General features: G+C 46.0%; 1 protein-coding gene across 1 annotated transcript in view; it reads right to left on the bottom strand.

The window, feature by feature from the left end:
• The window catches only part of SdhA (succinate dehydrogenase, subunit A (flavoprotein)), a 42,535-nt gene extending 27,582 nt beyond the window's left edge, over window positions 1-14,953 (bottom strand). Inside the window, exons 1-3 of the mRNA XM_089641870.1 lie at window positions 14,817-14,953; window positions 14,045-14,300; window positions 372-445 (exon numbers count right to left, since the gene is read on the bottom strand). Coding sequence (XP_089497996.1) covers window positions 372-445; window positions 14,045-14,300; window positions 14,817-14,870 — 384 coding nt within the window. The 5' untranslated portion in view covers window positions 14,871-14,953. The remainder of the gene's footprint in view (window positions 1-371; window positions 446-14,044; window positions 14,301-14,816) is intronic.
• Window positions 14,954-16,236: the final 1,283 nt, after the last annotated feature.

Below are 16,236 nucleotides of genomic sequence, written 5' to 3' on the forward strand. Positions count from 1 at the left end.
TCAAAAAGCCTGAAGATATCGATTTAGTGAGTGGATTATTTATGTTTACTATTAAATTGGGACCTCTGCACACAAGCAACTTTTGTTGTAACGACAGTTGGCAACTATTTCAAAATTCCCATAAATTAAAAAAGAAGTCACCTTAGTGTTACGTAGCCTCGTCTGCGCACCTTTTTATACCTTAATGGATATTGATGCACGCGAATGTTGCGATGCAACTTTTGCCTGCAACTAATTTGCTTGTGTGTGTGTGCCTGGACAAAATATTAACCTATACTTTCACAAACCCAAACATTCTCTATATGACACTGGCTAGAACACACCTTTGGGGTGAAAAGCCATTAAAAAAAAAGAAGAATAATAAAATTTACCTGGTCTCCAAGCCAATCTGAACCTTTGACAGTATCATACATGTGCCAAAGCCAGTTGTCGGGTTCCATATTACCTTGAATAAATAAAGGTTAACACCAATTAGAATCTTGTCAAATCTTCTTGGTAAATTCAAAGATGAAAATAAAATACATTTCAGCATTAATTAGCGTCCATGTGTTATGGACATAAAAAGTTTTTAAGAATATCAAACAAAAATTGCAACAGACAGTATGTGCACATAGAACTGTGTTCAACATGTGTACGGGACGGCACTGTAGTCGCCGGCCGCACAGACGATATAGCGGGAGTGGCCGGCTGGCCGCTTCGACGCCTTGGAAGGGAAGGTCGGGAAAAAGTAGGGAGAATGTTGAAAAAATGGGAAAAAATATGGGGAAAATGAAAAGTGGGGAAAAATGTGGAAAAAATGGGGAAAAATTATGAAAGGGAAAAATGGGGAAAATGTTGGGGAAAATGGGAAAAAATATAGGGAAGGGAGAAATGGGGAAAATGTGGGAGAAAGGTATAAGGCAGGGGGGAGGAAGGTAGGGGGAAACCTGCGCCCTGACTAGGGACGCTTCGACTATTGTGACAGTTTCTTCTTGATGAACACCAGGGAGCCGGGAGAAAGAAGAAGGCCAGGTTGCAGTGAAGGTCCAGGGCAGAAGAGGCTTGAAGAAGGCAGTCAGGGCAGTCCAGGAGAGATGTTGATCGTTCGATGGTTGCTGGCTCTCTGGTGAATTGCACAAGTTTTCCGCCTTTTAAAGGACCAACGGGCCTAGCTCTCCCTTTGTTAGCGACAAATTCCGAGAATTATTTTTGGGTTCCCGGAATTTGTCACAGGAGAGAGCGCCGCTGTTGCGTAACTTGGAAGGGGACGATTTTGACTAGGTCCTGACTGTTCTTCAAACCACTTTGCCCGGATCATTTTTATTCAATTACATTTTGTGAGTTTGCACATATTACAGAGAGAAAATATATTTTACAAGGCAGCTTTGCACAATATTTAATTTTGTGCAAACGGCAAGTTTTGTAAAGGAAACTGCGTTTGCACAATTTCAAACTTTCATGCAAATTTAATTAAAGGGAGTTGGTATTTAAAAGGGGAAGATTTGCACAATATTCAATTTTGTGCAAACGGCAAGTTTTGTAAAGGAAACTGCGTTTGCACAATTTCAAATTTCATGCAAATCTTCCATGTTTTGTACAGATGATAGGTATTTAATTTATAAGAGGGTGTTGGGGGGTCAAGCCTTTGTTTTTTGTCTATAATGATGACTGCTTGACCCCGTGGTTTTATTTATTAATCAACAGATAAGATTTATAGTTTTACACAAGTGCAGATAAGATTACAGATTTTTATAGAGAGAATTTTGTTGCCTAAATTCGAATATGCGCAGAGGTGAGTTTGTAAAGGAACTGCCTCTGCGTAAATTCAGATTTATTAAAATTAATTTAATTCGGTGGAGGTACGTCCGGTACAATTCTCCCCCCGGTGCAGTCACGGCTGCGCCTAGCGGTCCGGACGTGTAGGTCGGCGGCGTCCTCGACGTCCGGTTCCCCTGGGCCGCTGGGGGTTGTGGCTCCCATGCGGCATCCGTGGTCCGGGTGCTGTAGAGGGCGGCGCTGGTGCTGGTGCCGGTGCGGGCGCTGGTGCTGGTGCGGGGAGGATGAGGGCGAGTTTGACAGCAGGGCGGGTGTACGTTCCTGTGGCTGTTTGGACCCGGGCTGTCCTCACTTGGCCGTCGGCAGCTGGGATGGCCTCAACTATACGTCCGCGCGGCCAGCTGTTGCGTGGCAGCGCGGGGTCTAAGATGACCACCAAGTCTCCAGCTTTGAGGGGGTCAGTGGGGTGGTGCCACTTCTGTCGGGCACCCAGGGTGGGGAGGTACTCACGGAGCCACCGCCTCCAGAACATATCGGCGAGTTGTTGGCTGATACGCCACTGGCGACGGAGACATACCTCCTCCTCCTTGCTGTCGTAGAGTGACAGATGCGGGCGGTTCCCGGCAGACCCCATGAGAAAGTGATTCGGGGTGAGGGGCTCTTCGTCCCGCGGGTCGACAGAGACATGAGTCAGTGGCCGATTGTTGACCACAAACTCAGCCTCTGCCAATGCTGTGCGCAGGGTTTCCTCCCTTGGCGCCCTCTCCTTTAAGGTGGCGCTCAGGGCTCTTTTCACCGAGCGCACCAACCTTTCCCAGGCTCCCCCCATGTGGGGACTGAGGGAGGTGATGAAGCGCCACTCGATGCCCTTGGTAGCCATGGCGTCCGTCATCCTGTCATCCTGCTGCAGGGCTGCCGTGGCATCCCGAATCTCCGCGTCCGCACCACGGAAGTTCGTCCCGTTGTCCGAGTACAACACCTTGGGCTGTCCTCTTCGGGCGGTCATCCGTTGTACGGCCATAATCGCTGAGTCGGCAGACAGCGAGACCGCTAGCTCCAGATGGATGGCGCGGGTGGAGAGGCAGGTAAACAACGCTCCATAGCGCTTCTCCCGATGTCTGCCGACGGTGACCTCCATCGGCCCGAAGTAGTCCAGTCCGCAGTGTGTAAAGGGGCGGACGTGGTGCGCCAGGCGGGTCGGCGGGAGAACCCCCATCAGTGGAGGAGAGGGCTTGCTCCGTCGTAAGCGGCAGGTGGGGCAGTCATGGCTGATTTTCCTGCTGATGGTACGGAGGCGCAGGATGAAGAAGCTGCACCGGATCTCGGCCACAGTTTTCTCCGTGCTTGGATGGTCCGCCTTTTCATGGTAGTGGCGGATCAGCAGTCGGGCGTACGGATTGGAGCCATCCAAGATCACGGGGGTCTTCGCCACGCTTGTGCTTCCAGTGAGCTCCCTCAGCCGTGAGCCCATCCGCAAAACGTCATCAGGTCCGAGGAAGGGGGCCAAACTGACGAGACGACTGGCGGCAGGTAGCGCCTGGCTGCGACGAATGGTGTGCAGGTCAGTGGAGAAAGCGTCTTCTTGGGACCTTCTCACCCATCTGCGCTCAGCCTCCGTCAGCTCGTCTGCTCGTAAGGAGCCTTCAGGGGGTCGGCTTGGGCCCGTCCGACAGCGCCTGATGAAGCGTAGCACCCACGCTGTAGCCCGGATCAACCGGTGCCATGACGAGAACCTCTCGACCAGAGGTAGGGCCTCTCCGGCTGTGGTGATGTGCCCGACGTAGTGTCGGGGCCGGGTCTCGAGGGTCTGGTCGTCTGGCTTTGTGAGGGTGCGCTCCTTTGGCCAGTCGCTCTCCGGTGTGGTGAGGAAGGCGGGGCCGTTGAACCATCTTCCTTGGAGAGACAGGTCGGGCAGCTCCAAGTCCCGGGTGCCGATGTCGGCCGGGTTCTGCTTGGTGGGGACCCACCTCCAATTGGCTATGGAGGTGAGTTCATCTATCTCGCCCAACCTGTTGGACACGAACGCAGAGTATGTGCGTGGATCGGTGCGTAACCAGCACAGCACTGTGGTCGAGTCCGTCCAGAAGATGGTTGACGCTATCTTCGCTTGGCTCTCCAACCGGATGGTTCTGGCCAATCTAGCCGCCATGAGTGCGGACTGCAGCTCAAGGCGGGGTATGGATAGCGGCTTGAGAGGTGCCACCTTACATTTGCTGGCGATGAAGGTGGCTTTTAGGGTGCCCTGCACTTCCTCCACGAAGTAGGCGACGGCACAGCAAGCTTGCTCCGAGGCGTCGCAGAAGAGGTGCAGGGTCACGCTGCTTGACCTCTGTCGGAGCGACCGTCGTGGGATGGAGACGCTGCTTTCCTGGAGCAGGCTCATCCAGTCCCTCCAGCGTTCAGCGTGCTCCGAGGTGATGTGGTCGTCCCATCCAACGCTCGAACGCCACACGGCTTGCAGTAGGATCTTCGACCGTATGGTGAGGCAGGAGACGAAGCCCACCGGGTCGAAGATCTTCATGACGATGGAGAGGAGCTGCCGCTTTGTAGGCCGTGTGGCTTCCTCTAGACTGGCCGCTTCCAGGAAAGTGTAGATGAAGCGGTCGGTAGATGGGTCCCACACCAGTCCCAGGACCCTCTCGGTCTCGCTGCTCCCGCTGCTGATAGCTACCGTGGAGGTGGCGTGGTCTTCGGGGGGCACATCGGCGATGGCGTCCAGGCTGTTTGAGGCCCAGTTCGTAAGGTGGAACCCTCCCTTTGCAAGGAGGGCCCTTACGTCTCGGACTAGGGCAGCAGCTTCGTCAGGGTTGTCCACTGCGTCCAGGTAATCGTCCATGTAAAACCGTGAACGAATGGCTGCTGCGGCGGCCGGGTACTGGTGCTCGTACTGACCGGCCACCCTGTCCCGCACGTACTGGGCACTGCTAGGCGAGCAGGTAGCCCCAAACATCATGGACGCCAGCTGGTAGGTGTCCGGCTGTTGCCGGTCCGGCGACCTCCACAGGTAAAGTTGCGAAGACTGGTCCTCTTTCCTGATTTGGATCCTCAGGAACATCTCCTGGATGTCGGCGGCGATGGCTATACCGCCTTCCCGGAATCGGAGGATGTTCCCCAGGAGAGAGGACAGCAGGTCAGGGCCAGTGAGCAGTTGGTCGTTAAGTGACGTCCCTCGGCATCGGCTGGCGGCGTCGAATACAACCCTTATCTTCCCTGGCTTGTTCGGGTTGGTGACGGCGAAGTGGGGAAGATACCACTTCCGTGGGGCAGGGAGCGACGCCTCATTGGGGGAGAGGCGTCTGGCGTAGCCTTTGGCGACAAGCTGCGTCATTTTGTCACTGTACGCCGCTGCCAGGGTTGCGTCCGCTGCGAGCTTTTTCTCGAGGGACTGGAGCCGCTTCAGCGCACACTGCCGGTTGTCGGGTAGTGTGGCGTCAGGGTGTCTCCACAGGAGGCCAGTTTCCCACCGCCCAGAAGGTAGGGGGCGGGTGGTTTCTGCCATTAATGCCATGGCCTTTGTGTCCATGGCATTGACTCTCGCCGCAGACGTGACGCCGAGGGAGTCGACGGCAAAGTTGGATGTTACCAACTCCCTCAGGCGGGCATCTGCAGCGGTCTCCGACTGGAGGGCCAGTGTGGTAGCTGGCCCGTCATTGCTGAGGCTCGAGCCTCCGTGGGCGATCCACCCCAAAGCGGTCCGTGACACTATTCGAGTAGTGCTATTCTCACGGACCTCTCTTGACACGATAAGGTGGGCATTATCCTGCCCGATCAAGAGTTTTGGGGTGACGCGTCTTCCAGGAACGCGCTGCTCCGGCAGGCTCAGGTCAGCTACTGTGTGGGCGGTGATGGTGAAGGTAGATTCCAATCCAGCGCCCCGGATCGTCAGCTTCACGCGTTGGGAGCGGGCGTCGGAGGTACACATCCCCTTCGCCCCGTGCAGCCGCAGACTGTGGACTGGGCCGCGTGCGCCGATCTGCGTTGCGGTGTCAGCGTCGATGAGGGTGATGGTGGATCCCTCATCCAGAAGAGCGAACGTTGACACTTCCCCGTCCGTGGGGCCCCGCAACACAACCGGCACTATTTTTAACAGCACGCGGCTGTCCACTGTCTGGCGTCAAAGGTTTACCTCCGCGACCGTCTCCCGGTGGAGCAGCCGATGATGCGGGTAGCGGCACTCACCCACACACCACACTGTCTCCTTGCAGTCCCTGGAGTGGTGCGCCTCCAGGCACTTGCGGCACAGATTGTTAGTACGCACTGTCTCCCACCGGAGGGAGAGCGATTTCATGCACATCCTTAATGTGCATGGCATCTTGGCAGTGATGTCGGCCAGCAGGGCGGGGTTGGTGAGGTAGCCTCCCGTCCTCAAGTCCCGCAGGGAAGCCACCAGGTTCTGGATTGTCCCGGAGAAGTCAGCAATCTCCTCCAAGGTGGCTTCGGCAGACAGGAAGGGCAGCTTCCTCACCTTGTCCAGCATCAGGTTCGCTATCGAACCCGATCCGCCGTACCGCTCCTCCAGGGTCGAAATGATTTCGGGCACGCGGTCCGGGTTCAGTAGGAGCGAGTATACGTTTTCCCTCGCCTTCCCCTTAAGCGCACGCTGCAATCGTATAAGATTCTCGCTCAGCGTGAGCTTGCAGGTCGAGGTGGATTGCTCGTACTGCGCAATCCAGGCCGGCCATTCGAGGGGGTCGCCTGAGAATATGGGGAGGTCCTTGGCGGTGGACTGCCGGGCAATGAGGGCGGTCATCCGAAGGTCCTCCTCTACTGAGGGACGAGGGCTGTCCTGGGCACGCGTGGAGCGGATGGCGTCAGCCAGCAGGGTGCTCAGCTGTGCCAGGAACGGGTCGGCGCCTTGTCGGACCCACTCGCTGGTGTGATGGGCAGTCTCATCGGCGGTCGGCTGCGGGGGAAACAGCGGCGAGAAGCTCTGAGATGAGGCGCCAGGGTAACCGGCAGGTGGTGCGCCAGGGTAGGCACCAGGATGCGCTGCAGCGGGCGCAGCAGGGGGCCCGCCCCCAGGGTAGGCGCCAGGATGCGCAGCAGCGGGCGCACCAGGGTGCTCGCCAGGGCAGGCACCAGGATGTGCAGCAGCGGGCGCAGCAGGGGGTCCGCCAGGGCGCTCAGCAGGGTAGGCAGCGGGATGCGCACCAGGGGGCGCGCCGGGGTGCTCGCCAGGGCAGGCGCCAGGATGCGCAGCAGCGGGCGCAGCAGGGGGCCCGCCAGGGTAGGCGGCAGGGTGCGCACCAGGGGCCGCACCAGGGTAGGCGGCAGGGTGCGCACCAGGGGCTGCGCCAGGGTGCTCGCCAGGGCAGGCGCCAGGATACGCAGCAGCGGGCGCAGCAGGGGGCCCGCCAGGGTAGGCGGCAGGGTGCGCACCAGGGGGCGCACCAGGGTAGGCGGCAGGGTGCGCACCAGGGGCCGCACCAGGGTAGGCGGCAGGGTGCGCACCAGGGGCCGCACCAGGGTAGGCGGCAGGATGCGCACCAGGGGCCGCACCAGGGTAGGCGGCAGGGTGCGCACCAGGGGCCGCACCAGGGTAGGCGGCAGGATGCGCACCAGGGGCCGCACCAGGGGCCGCACCAGGGTAGGCGGCAGGGTGCGCACTAGGGGCCGCACCAGGATAGGCGGCAGGATGCGCACCAGGGGCCGCACCAGGGTAGGCGCCCAGGTGGGTGCCAGGGGGGTCCGCCCCTGGCAGGTACTGCGTCGCGGTGGGGAGGGCTGCGAGCAGCACAGCGAGCTGCCTGCTCATTGTCCGGTTCGCCTTCCGGAGCTGCCTGACCGTGTCCTCTGTTGTGATTGAATCCTCCTCTGCATCGGAGGACGGTGCGCTGTCAGGGCCGGCAAAGTGAGTGTCAGCAGGGCTGGCAGCGCGTGGGGCGGCAGGTCCGGATGGGTCAGGGCCGGCAGGGCCGGCAGGGTGAGGGCCGGCAGGGCCGGCGGGGTGAGGGCCTGTCACCAGCTCCACGTCGGGTTGTGAATCTGGGGTGGAGGCTGAAGCTTCGCGGCCACTCCGCAGGGACGGCATCTTGGGACGTCACTGGAAGGCGTGAAGGAGTGAAGGCGTGAAGAGGCGATCGCGGCTCGAAGGACCATGTACGGGACGGCACTGTAGTCGCCGGCCGCACAGACGATATAGCGGGAGTGGCCGGCTGGCCGCTTCGACGCCTTGGAAGGGAAGGTCGGGAAAAAGTAGGGAGAATGTTGAAAAAATGGGAAAAAATATGGGGAAAATGAAAAGTGGGGAAAAATGTGGAAAAAATGGGGAAAAATTATGAAAGGGAAAAATGGGGAAAATGTTGGGGAAAAATGGGAAAAAATATAGGGAAGGGAGAAATGGGGAAAATGTGGGAGAAAGGTATAAGGCAGGGGGGAGGAAGGTAGGGGGGAACCTGCGCCCTGACTAGGGACGCTTCGACTATTGTGACAGTTTCTTCTTGATGAACACCAGGGAGCCGGGAGAAAGAAGAAGACCAGGTTGCAGTGAAGGTCCAGGGCAGAAGAGGCTTGAAGAAGGCAGTCAGGGCAGTCCAGGAGAGATGTTGATCGTTCGATGGTTGCTGGCTCTCTGGTGAATTGCACAAGTTTTCCGCCTTTTAAAGGACCAACGGGCCTAGCTCTCCCTTTGTTAGCGACAAATTCCGAGAATTATTTTTGGGTTCCCGGAATTTGTCACAGGAGAGAGCGCCGCTGTTGCGTAACTTGGAAGGGGACGATTTTGACTAGGTCCTGACTGTTCTTCAAACCACTTTGCCCGGATCATTTTTATTCAATTACATTTTGTGAGTTTGCACATATTACAGAGAGAAAATATATTTTACAAGGCAGCTTTGCACAATATTTAATTTTGTGCAAACGGCAAGTTTTGTAAAGGAAACTGCGTTTGCACAATTTCAAACTTTCATGCAAATTTAATTAAAGGGAGTTGGTATTTAAAAGGGGAAGATTTGCACAATATTCAATTTTGTGCAAACGGCAAGTTTTGTAAAGGAAACTGCGTTTGCACAATTTCAAATTTCATGCAAATCTTCCATGTTTTGTACAGATGATAGGTATTTAATTTATAAGAGGGTGTTGGGGGGTCAAGCCTTTGTTTTTTGTCTATAATGATGACTGCTTGACCCCGTGGTTTTATTTATTAATCAACAGATAAGATTTATAGTTTTACACAAGTGCAGATAAGATTACAGATTTTTATAGAGAGAATTTTGTTGCCTAAATTCGAATATGCGCAGAGGTGAGTTTGTAAAGGAACTGCCTCTGCGTAAATTCAGATTTATTAAAATTAATTTAATTCGGTGGAGGTACGTCCGGTACAACATGTCTGCAATATATATTATTATATCCATTATATTTACGGACATGTAATCTATAATCTGCTCAGGTTTGCACAGAAATAATGAAAGATTGTATTATACAATAGGTGGTTTTTATAAATACTGTTATCATAAAATAATAACATAATCTCATAACAAAGCACTTAAACAATGGTTACATATTTCAAACAATACAAAACTAAAAACATTCAATTGTATACTAGAAATATGTCTGTATATAAAGAGAATAAAAACATATATGGTACGATTTTTTTAGTTTAACTATTGCTATGTTAAAGTTCACAATGTGAAAAAAGGAGTAAATATACAGACACGGGAAGTGGGACACCGTTGATATTTTAAAATCACTTAGATAACAATGAGAAACAGCTATTTCAGTTTCCGGAAATTGAAAAAAATGCATTTACTAATTATTTCGTTAAAATTAATTTATTAGTTAACAGAATTGTTCATTATTATTGATGTGAAAAATTTAAGGATAGCTAAACTATGATCCTAAATTCATTCAAATTCTTCATTCGCATTATCTAAAATTAGATTAAACTCCCGCCACCTCGGAACAGGCTCAGTCTAGTGAGGTGGATTATACCAAAAAAAATGTATGTTATTATTCGCTCATTCGCTCTACATGCCCAAACCATCTAAGCGTCCCTTTCTTAATCTTACTCATTACGCTTACATCAGCCTTGCACTCTTTGCGGATCTCCACATTCCTCACACGAATCAAACTTGGTTTTACCACACATACGCCTCAGGGATCTCATTTCAACAGCATTCAATCTACTTTCATCCTTTCTTTGCCAGTTCCATGCCTCACTTCCATACATCAAGGTAGGTACCAGCACTCCGTTGTGGACTGCTAACTTCGCTTCTTTGGACAATTTTTTGTTAGCGCCAACGGCGTTCAGTCCTCCATTAACGGAATTACCTGCATTTACCCTTCTTTCAATATCTCTGTCAGCCTTCCCATATCTCGTAAACATACTTCCTAAATACACAAACTCATCCACCTGCTCCAAGTATTCCTCATTCACAACTACATTGCACACTGTTTACGTACTCTCTTTGTTTTTAATAAAAAAAAATTATATTTTATTTCTCCATTTAACATTAGAGTAAAAGCAAAAAAAAACTATTTTAATCATTAATCAGTCTTCCCATCTCTCGTAAACATACTTCCTAAATACACAAACTCAAGTATTCCTCATTCACAATTATATTGCACACTGTTTTCGTACTCTCTCTTTCAAACACCATTACTTTAGACTTACTTACATTCATCATTAACTCATTCTTCATGCATACTTCGTTCATCCTAGACACGAGAGACTGTAGATCTTCTATACTATTAGCAATCAGCACCGCATCATCAGCATACAACAGGCAACATACTTTCAAATTATTCAAATTCGCGCCCAATCCCACCTCTTTCAATTCTTGAATACAATTATCCATGTATAGATTGAATAACCAAGGTGACATTACGCAGCCTTGTTTAACACCTTTTGTGATATCAAACCACCCCGTAAAACCACGGTTTACCCTAACACATGCAACGCTTCCCTCATACAGAGACGCAATTGCCTGAGTCAGATTTGTATTCACTCCATACTTGGACAACACCTTCCATAGCTTTTTCCTGTCGACTCGGTCGTATGCTTTTTGTAGATCTACAAAGGCACAGAAAAGTTTCTGGTTTTTTGCCAGAAACTTTTCAGTGAGCATACACAACGAGAAGATCTGGTCCATGCACCCCCTTCCACTCATAAAAGCACCTTGCACATCCCATATTTTATCTTTTGTTTCCTTTCTTACTCTTTCAATCAAAATTCTACCATACAGCTTGCCAACTGAACTTAGCAGGCTAATAGCCCTATGATTCCCACATTCCATACGTGACCCTTTACCTTTGTATAATGGCATGATCACAGCCCTTCTCCAATCTAAAGGCGTATAACCTTTCTTTAAACATTGGTTAAAAAGATTGCACAACCATGTGAGAATTATACGGCTACCTCCTTTAAAATATTCAGCAGCAATATTGTCAAACCCGACAGCCTTACCATTCTTCATACATTTAATCGAACTTTCTATCTCATCCATGCTAATTTCGGTAACATTCACTCCATCGTCATTCATATCTGATTCGCCCCTGGAATCACTGTCACTCACTTCGCTTTCGAAGACTTCCTCGAAATAATTCATCCATCTCTCTTTTATTTTTTCCTCATTCGTCAACATTTTTCCATCTTTTGAATTCTAATATTATTACGTCAAATTATCAATTTTTTAACAAAATAAATATTAAAATGTATTATTTTCCATTTTCGGTTACTGAAATATCTTTTATATTAAATGAAAAAACTCAATTTGGAATACACCACTTTTATTTTTGAATTAACAAAGACCGCCAATCGCGTTTCGCTTATTATAATATGATAATAACTTATTATTAACAGTTAATAATAAGCCCTGACGAATCTTGGGAGAAGCGAAACTCAGTTGGCAATCTTTGTTAAATCAAAAATAAAAGTGGTGTATTAAAAATTGTGTTTTTTCATTTTAAATATAATGTCACACCACAAAGTATTTGTTTCCTTCGAAAAAAAAAATCTTTTGTCTAACTGATACAAAGTGTTTTTAAAATAAAATGCGCCTATTAACCGTGTCCCACTTTTCTGTATTTAAAAAAAAAATTACTTACTTAAATATTTATTTACATACAATACGTAATGCACAGAAGTAAATCAAAAGGCGGGTCTCCAGCGACCATATTACCACAAACATTGAACCAAATGTTTGTGCAAACATGAAAATTTAGGACAGGGTAACAATGTTTTTGTTTTCCGTGGCCGATAGAAAATAAAGTTGAACCCTCGACCCAATGTTTTTGTTTTGTTCTGATGTTTTGAAAACATTTGTTCGCTAGAGACCTGACCTTATGAGACAATATCTAAGTCTAAATGAAGCCAGAAATGTGGGCCAGACACAGACACAGTTATGTTGCATTGCTTTCTCTCTGCCTACCCAAATGGAAAAATCAGCATAATGGTTAGTTAGTAATAAAATCCCATTTTTTATTGATGATAGAAAATATTATTTTAAAATAATGATTTATTCTGTGTGTATTACATAAATGACCTCCAGCTCTATTTGTTAGTTACATTAAAATTGCTAGCATCATGTATCGTGACATTATCTCATTGATTATATTATAAAACCTTCTATCTATTTTAATTTCAGTGCATAGCACAGATGACTCGTGGCTTGCAACATGCAACCTTCACTGTTGAAAACAAAGTAATTAGATCATTAAAAAAACATATTTCCAATTATTAAAACCAGAACCATATTTGTGGAGAAGGTTGTTGTTTAACTATGTAATAGAAAAAAGTAATATGACCTACAAATAAGTAGGTTTAATCATTTAAACATTGATGTTAAATTTATTATTTACTTGCTATACTCCGCCACGCGTTGATGTGGATCAGTCTGTCTGTGCAGAGAGAAACAAGAGCGCGTGTTTGTTTTTACGTCCAACAGATTGCGCTGTTTTTAAAAAAAAATATAGGTATATAAAAACACACACATATTCGAATGCAACGTTGTGTCAAAATTTCAAAGCAATCGGAGACGAACTTTCGGAGATTTAAAATTTTGAACAAACAAACATTAAATTTTTATTTATATAGATAGCTTGTATTCATGGTTTAGTGGAAATTACCATGAATAAGTAATACTAGGTTATTGATCACGACTGTGAATATACTATTACATTTGATGGAGATATACTAGTCCCAGGCAGAGATTGTATGCACCTCATCGACAATCGTCCTAAAATCTTCCTTCGCACACGTCTTGCATGAAAACGAAAAAGACAGAAGATACAAGAATGTCGAATATCTTTTATCATATTCCTATGGTCATTTTTTCTTTCTTCTTTTCTTGTTCTTTCAAATTGTATAACTATTATGATATTTATAGCCAGTCATAAAAAAAGCAAGAAATAAATAAAACCTTTATTTCATAAAACGCACACAATGGTAATAAAATTCAGACAGGATGAGGTATACATTTAACACTAATTACATAATTATCCTTGATTATTTTACTGTAAAAATTATAAAATCTGGGATAACTTATTTCAAAATTTGTAACACTTCAAATTCAAATATCATTGTAATGAAATGGTAATGTGACTACACAATTTTGAATTTTTAGAATGAAAAAAAAAATAATATAGGTATCTCTTATTTTCTTTTGGTGAAAATATTATTTAACGAATTCATTGCAAAATATAACTAATTAAATTTTATTTCGATACACTTTTACGTTTCCATATATTCTTAAAACTAATTAAATTTTATTTCGATACACTTTTACGTTTCCATATATTCTTAATTATTTCTTCAGACATACATTTTCGACTGAACAGGTAAATAAGTGCATATAAATAAAATATAATGTATCTTAATCATCGATGTAGGTACTTATTAATATAAATACATTCTATTGTAAATTCCCGTTAATTATGAAAAAATGATCACTGGCACCCATCAATATTATAAGAAGCAATTTATGACGTACATTTCTTTCGAATACTCCATGATGACGTGCATACAAGCTCTGTCTGGGAATACTATAATGATGATTCTTCAGAAAAATATTGTTATACAAATGGACAATCCCGAAGAACAATGTCGGATGTGCAAATTTGTAATTTTGCTGTAGAACTGTTTAAAGTTTCGTTTCTGCTTTTCTTTACCAAATTAAATAAATATGTATTTATGCAAAATATCACATAACATATTATTTCTTGATCTCAGAAATAACAAAAATGCAGAAACGAAACTTTATACAGCCCTACTGCACAGCTACAAATATGCACTTCCGACATTGTTCTTCAGGACGGTCGAAATGATCAGATAATAATTATTGAGTGGACTTACCAAGGGCAGCATTAATGCCTCCCTGGGCGGCAACCGTGTGTGATCTCGTTGGGAACAGTTTGGTGATGAGGGCGGTCTTGAATCCATTCTGTACGAGGCCGAAGGCAGCCCGGAGACCGGACCCTCCGGCTCCAACCACCACGGCATCAAACTCATGGTCTATCACATTGTATGCGTTAGAAATGGCCCCAGTTTTAATAGAAGCATCGTTTCTTCCAGTGGAATGAACTTTTCTGCTTGCACTAAGCGGTCTGGCCTACAAATTAAAATTAGCTTAAATGCCCCATAGCGTATAAGAATGGATCACTATAGGGAACATTTGAGAATCAAAGTTACTTGTGTAAATCTACTCCCCAAAGCGGAGGATTGAAGGTTTGAGTTTGAGTTGAGTCATGTTTCTAGAGAAAAATACTACTGGATGACATAAATAGGAAAACCAAAACCGACACATATTTTTGGGGTTATTTTTGAAGGAATGTTATTTCATAACAAGACATTACACAATTTCGTTTGTTAAAGTAAACACAATAAAAAATTATGTTGAAAAATATTAGTATATTTTGAACAGTCTGTGTTAATATTGAATGGATAAATATTTTTGATAAATACCAAATAATACTAATACGTAACCACATTATTGAAACATATTGACAGGATATAATTTGGAAGTCGTAATAATAATTTGACTATTATATAATACAAGCAGGTAATAACAAATAAAAGAATGATTACATACTAAAGTACGATGAGAACATTAATGATAAAATCTTACCAATGCTGAAGCATTTTTTGCCAGAACTGTGGGTAATTTTAATAAAGAACTCATGATATGATACGAAGATATTTATTTCCCAAACGAAAAACACGGCGCCCAAATGCTCAAAATTATGACATGATGACAAGTTCTCTGTAGCACGACGGACTAGAACTCAAGTTCATTATCATTGTGATCCATACAATTATGACCTTTATTCACACTGAACATAAGACATTATTTCTGTACACGTGGTAAATAATGTGATAATATTCCCATTTCTCAAAATGATTAAAGAATATAATAAATTATATACAAAGGAAACAAGAAATGTTTTTAGTTAATACAATCGTAATTTTAGATACGAGTAACTTTAGAAATATAGCGAAGTTCTAAAGTAGAACTAAAAAACTTACTAGAAAATCTATTTAGATCAAAAAATATAATAAACTAGCAGAAGTCCCCGGCTGCCCCCGGCCCATAAATAAACTCATAATATCCCGGCGTTATGAATGCTTCGGAGCATAAATAGAGCAAAGTTTTGAGGTTGTCAATTTTAGTAAACTGGGTGTATTTTTACGGTGAAAATAATAACGTTGTTTATAATTGAAAAGGTTTATTTTTTTCCAACATCCACTTAATAATTCGCTAAACTTGTCGAATTCCGCTTCAAACAAGGCATTTAAAAAAAAAAAACTTCATTTCTACTTAAATATCTAATGTGGCTAGTACATGGTGGCCCATACGTTGGCACAATGCGCGGCCCAACGTGTACAGGACGATTTGGCCCAGGGGCATTTAACTAAGCTTTGGCCTTGAAACTCATTTGAAACCGCCACGCCCACCTCAAAATTCTTATAGAAAACGAATAATATGGCTAAAAGCTCAGATCTCATTGGTGAGAACAGAAGGATTGGTTTGATCTCTCGCTCTCTACCATAATGACTCGTGTAACAGAAAGAGATGACGGAATTTTGCCGTTTGACAGTTTCAAATCATTCAAACAAAATGAGAGTGGTTTATTTATACACGCGGGTTGTCATTTGCTGCCGAATAGATAGTTGATTTATGCTGCCGAAATACTATCATTTCCGTCGAAAATATTGCGTGTTAAAGTTGTTCGTGATAAAAATACAATATAAGCCAGTATAGTGTCAGCGAGTTGAAAACATATTATATTCAACCTACCTACGTAAGTTCAAGTTTAAAGTGAATTAACAGTTTTAGGTTATTCGTTCGGTTTTTTTGAACAATGCTTCATACTTGACATATTAGGCCAGTGCAATTAGCGATTCGCGATCGAAGTAATTCCGGTAGTCCCAATTTTTTTATATGTTATATAAACTGATCTCCTGATGTAAAATCTGAGTTTCCGACCTTGGCGCACCTGTGCTCGCGCCGCCATTTTGAAAAAACTGGCCGAAATCGGGCCAAAATC

The sequence above is a fragment of the Hesperophylax consimilis genome, chromosome 1, assembly GCF_061612785.1.
Source record: "Hesperophylax consimilis isolate HC1 chromosome 1, BYU_Hcon_1.0, whole genome shotgun sequence".
Taxonomy (NCBI): domain Eukaryota; kingdom Metazoa; phylum Arthropoda; class Insecta; order Trichoptera; family Limnephilidae; genus Hesperophylax; species Hesperophylax consimilis.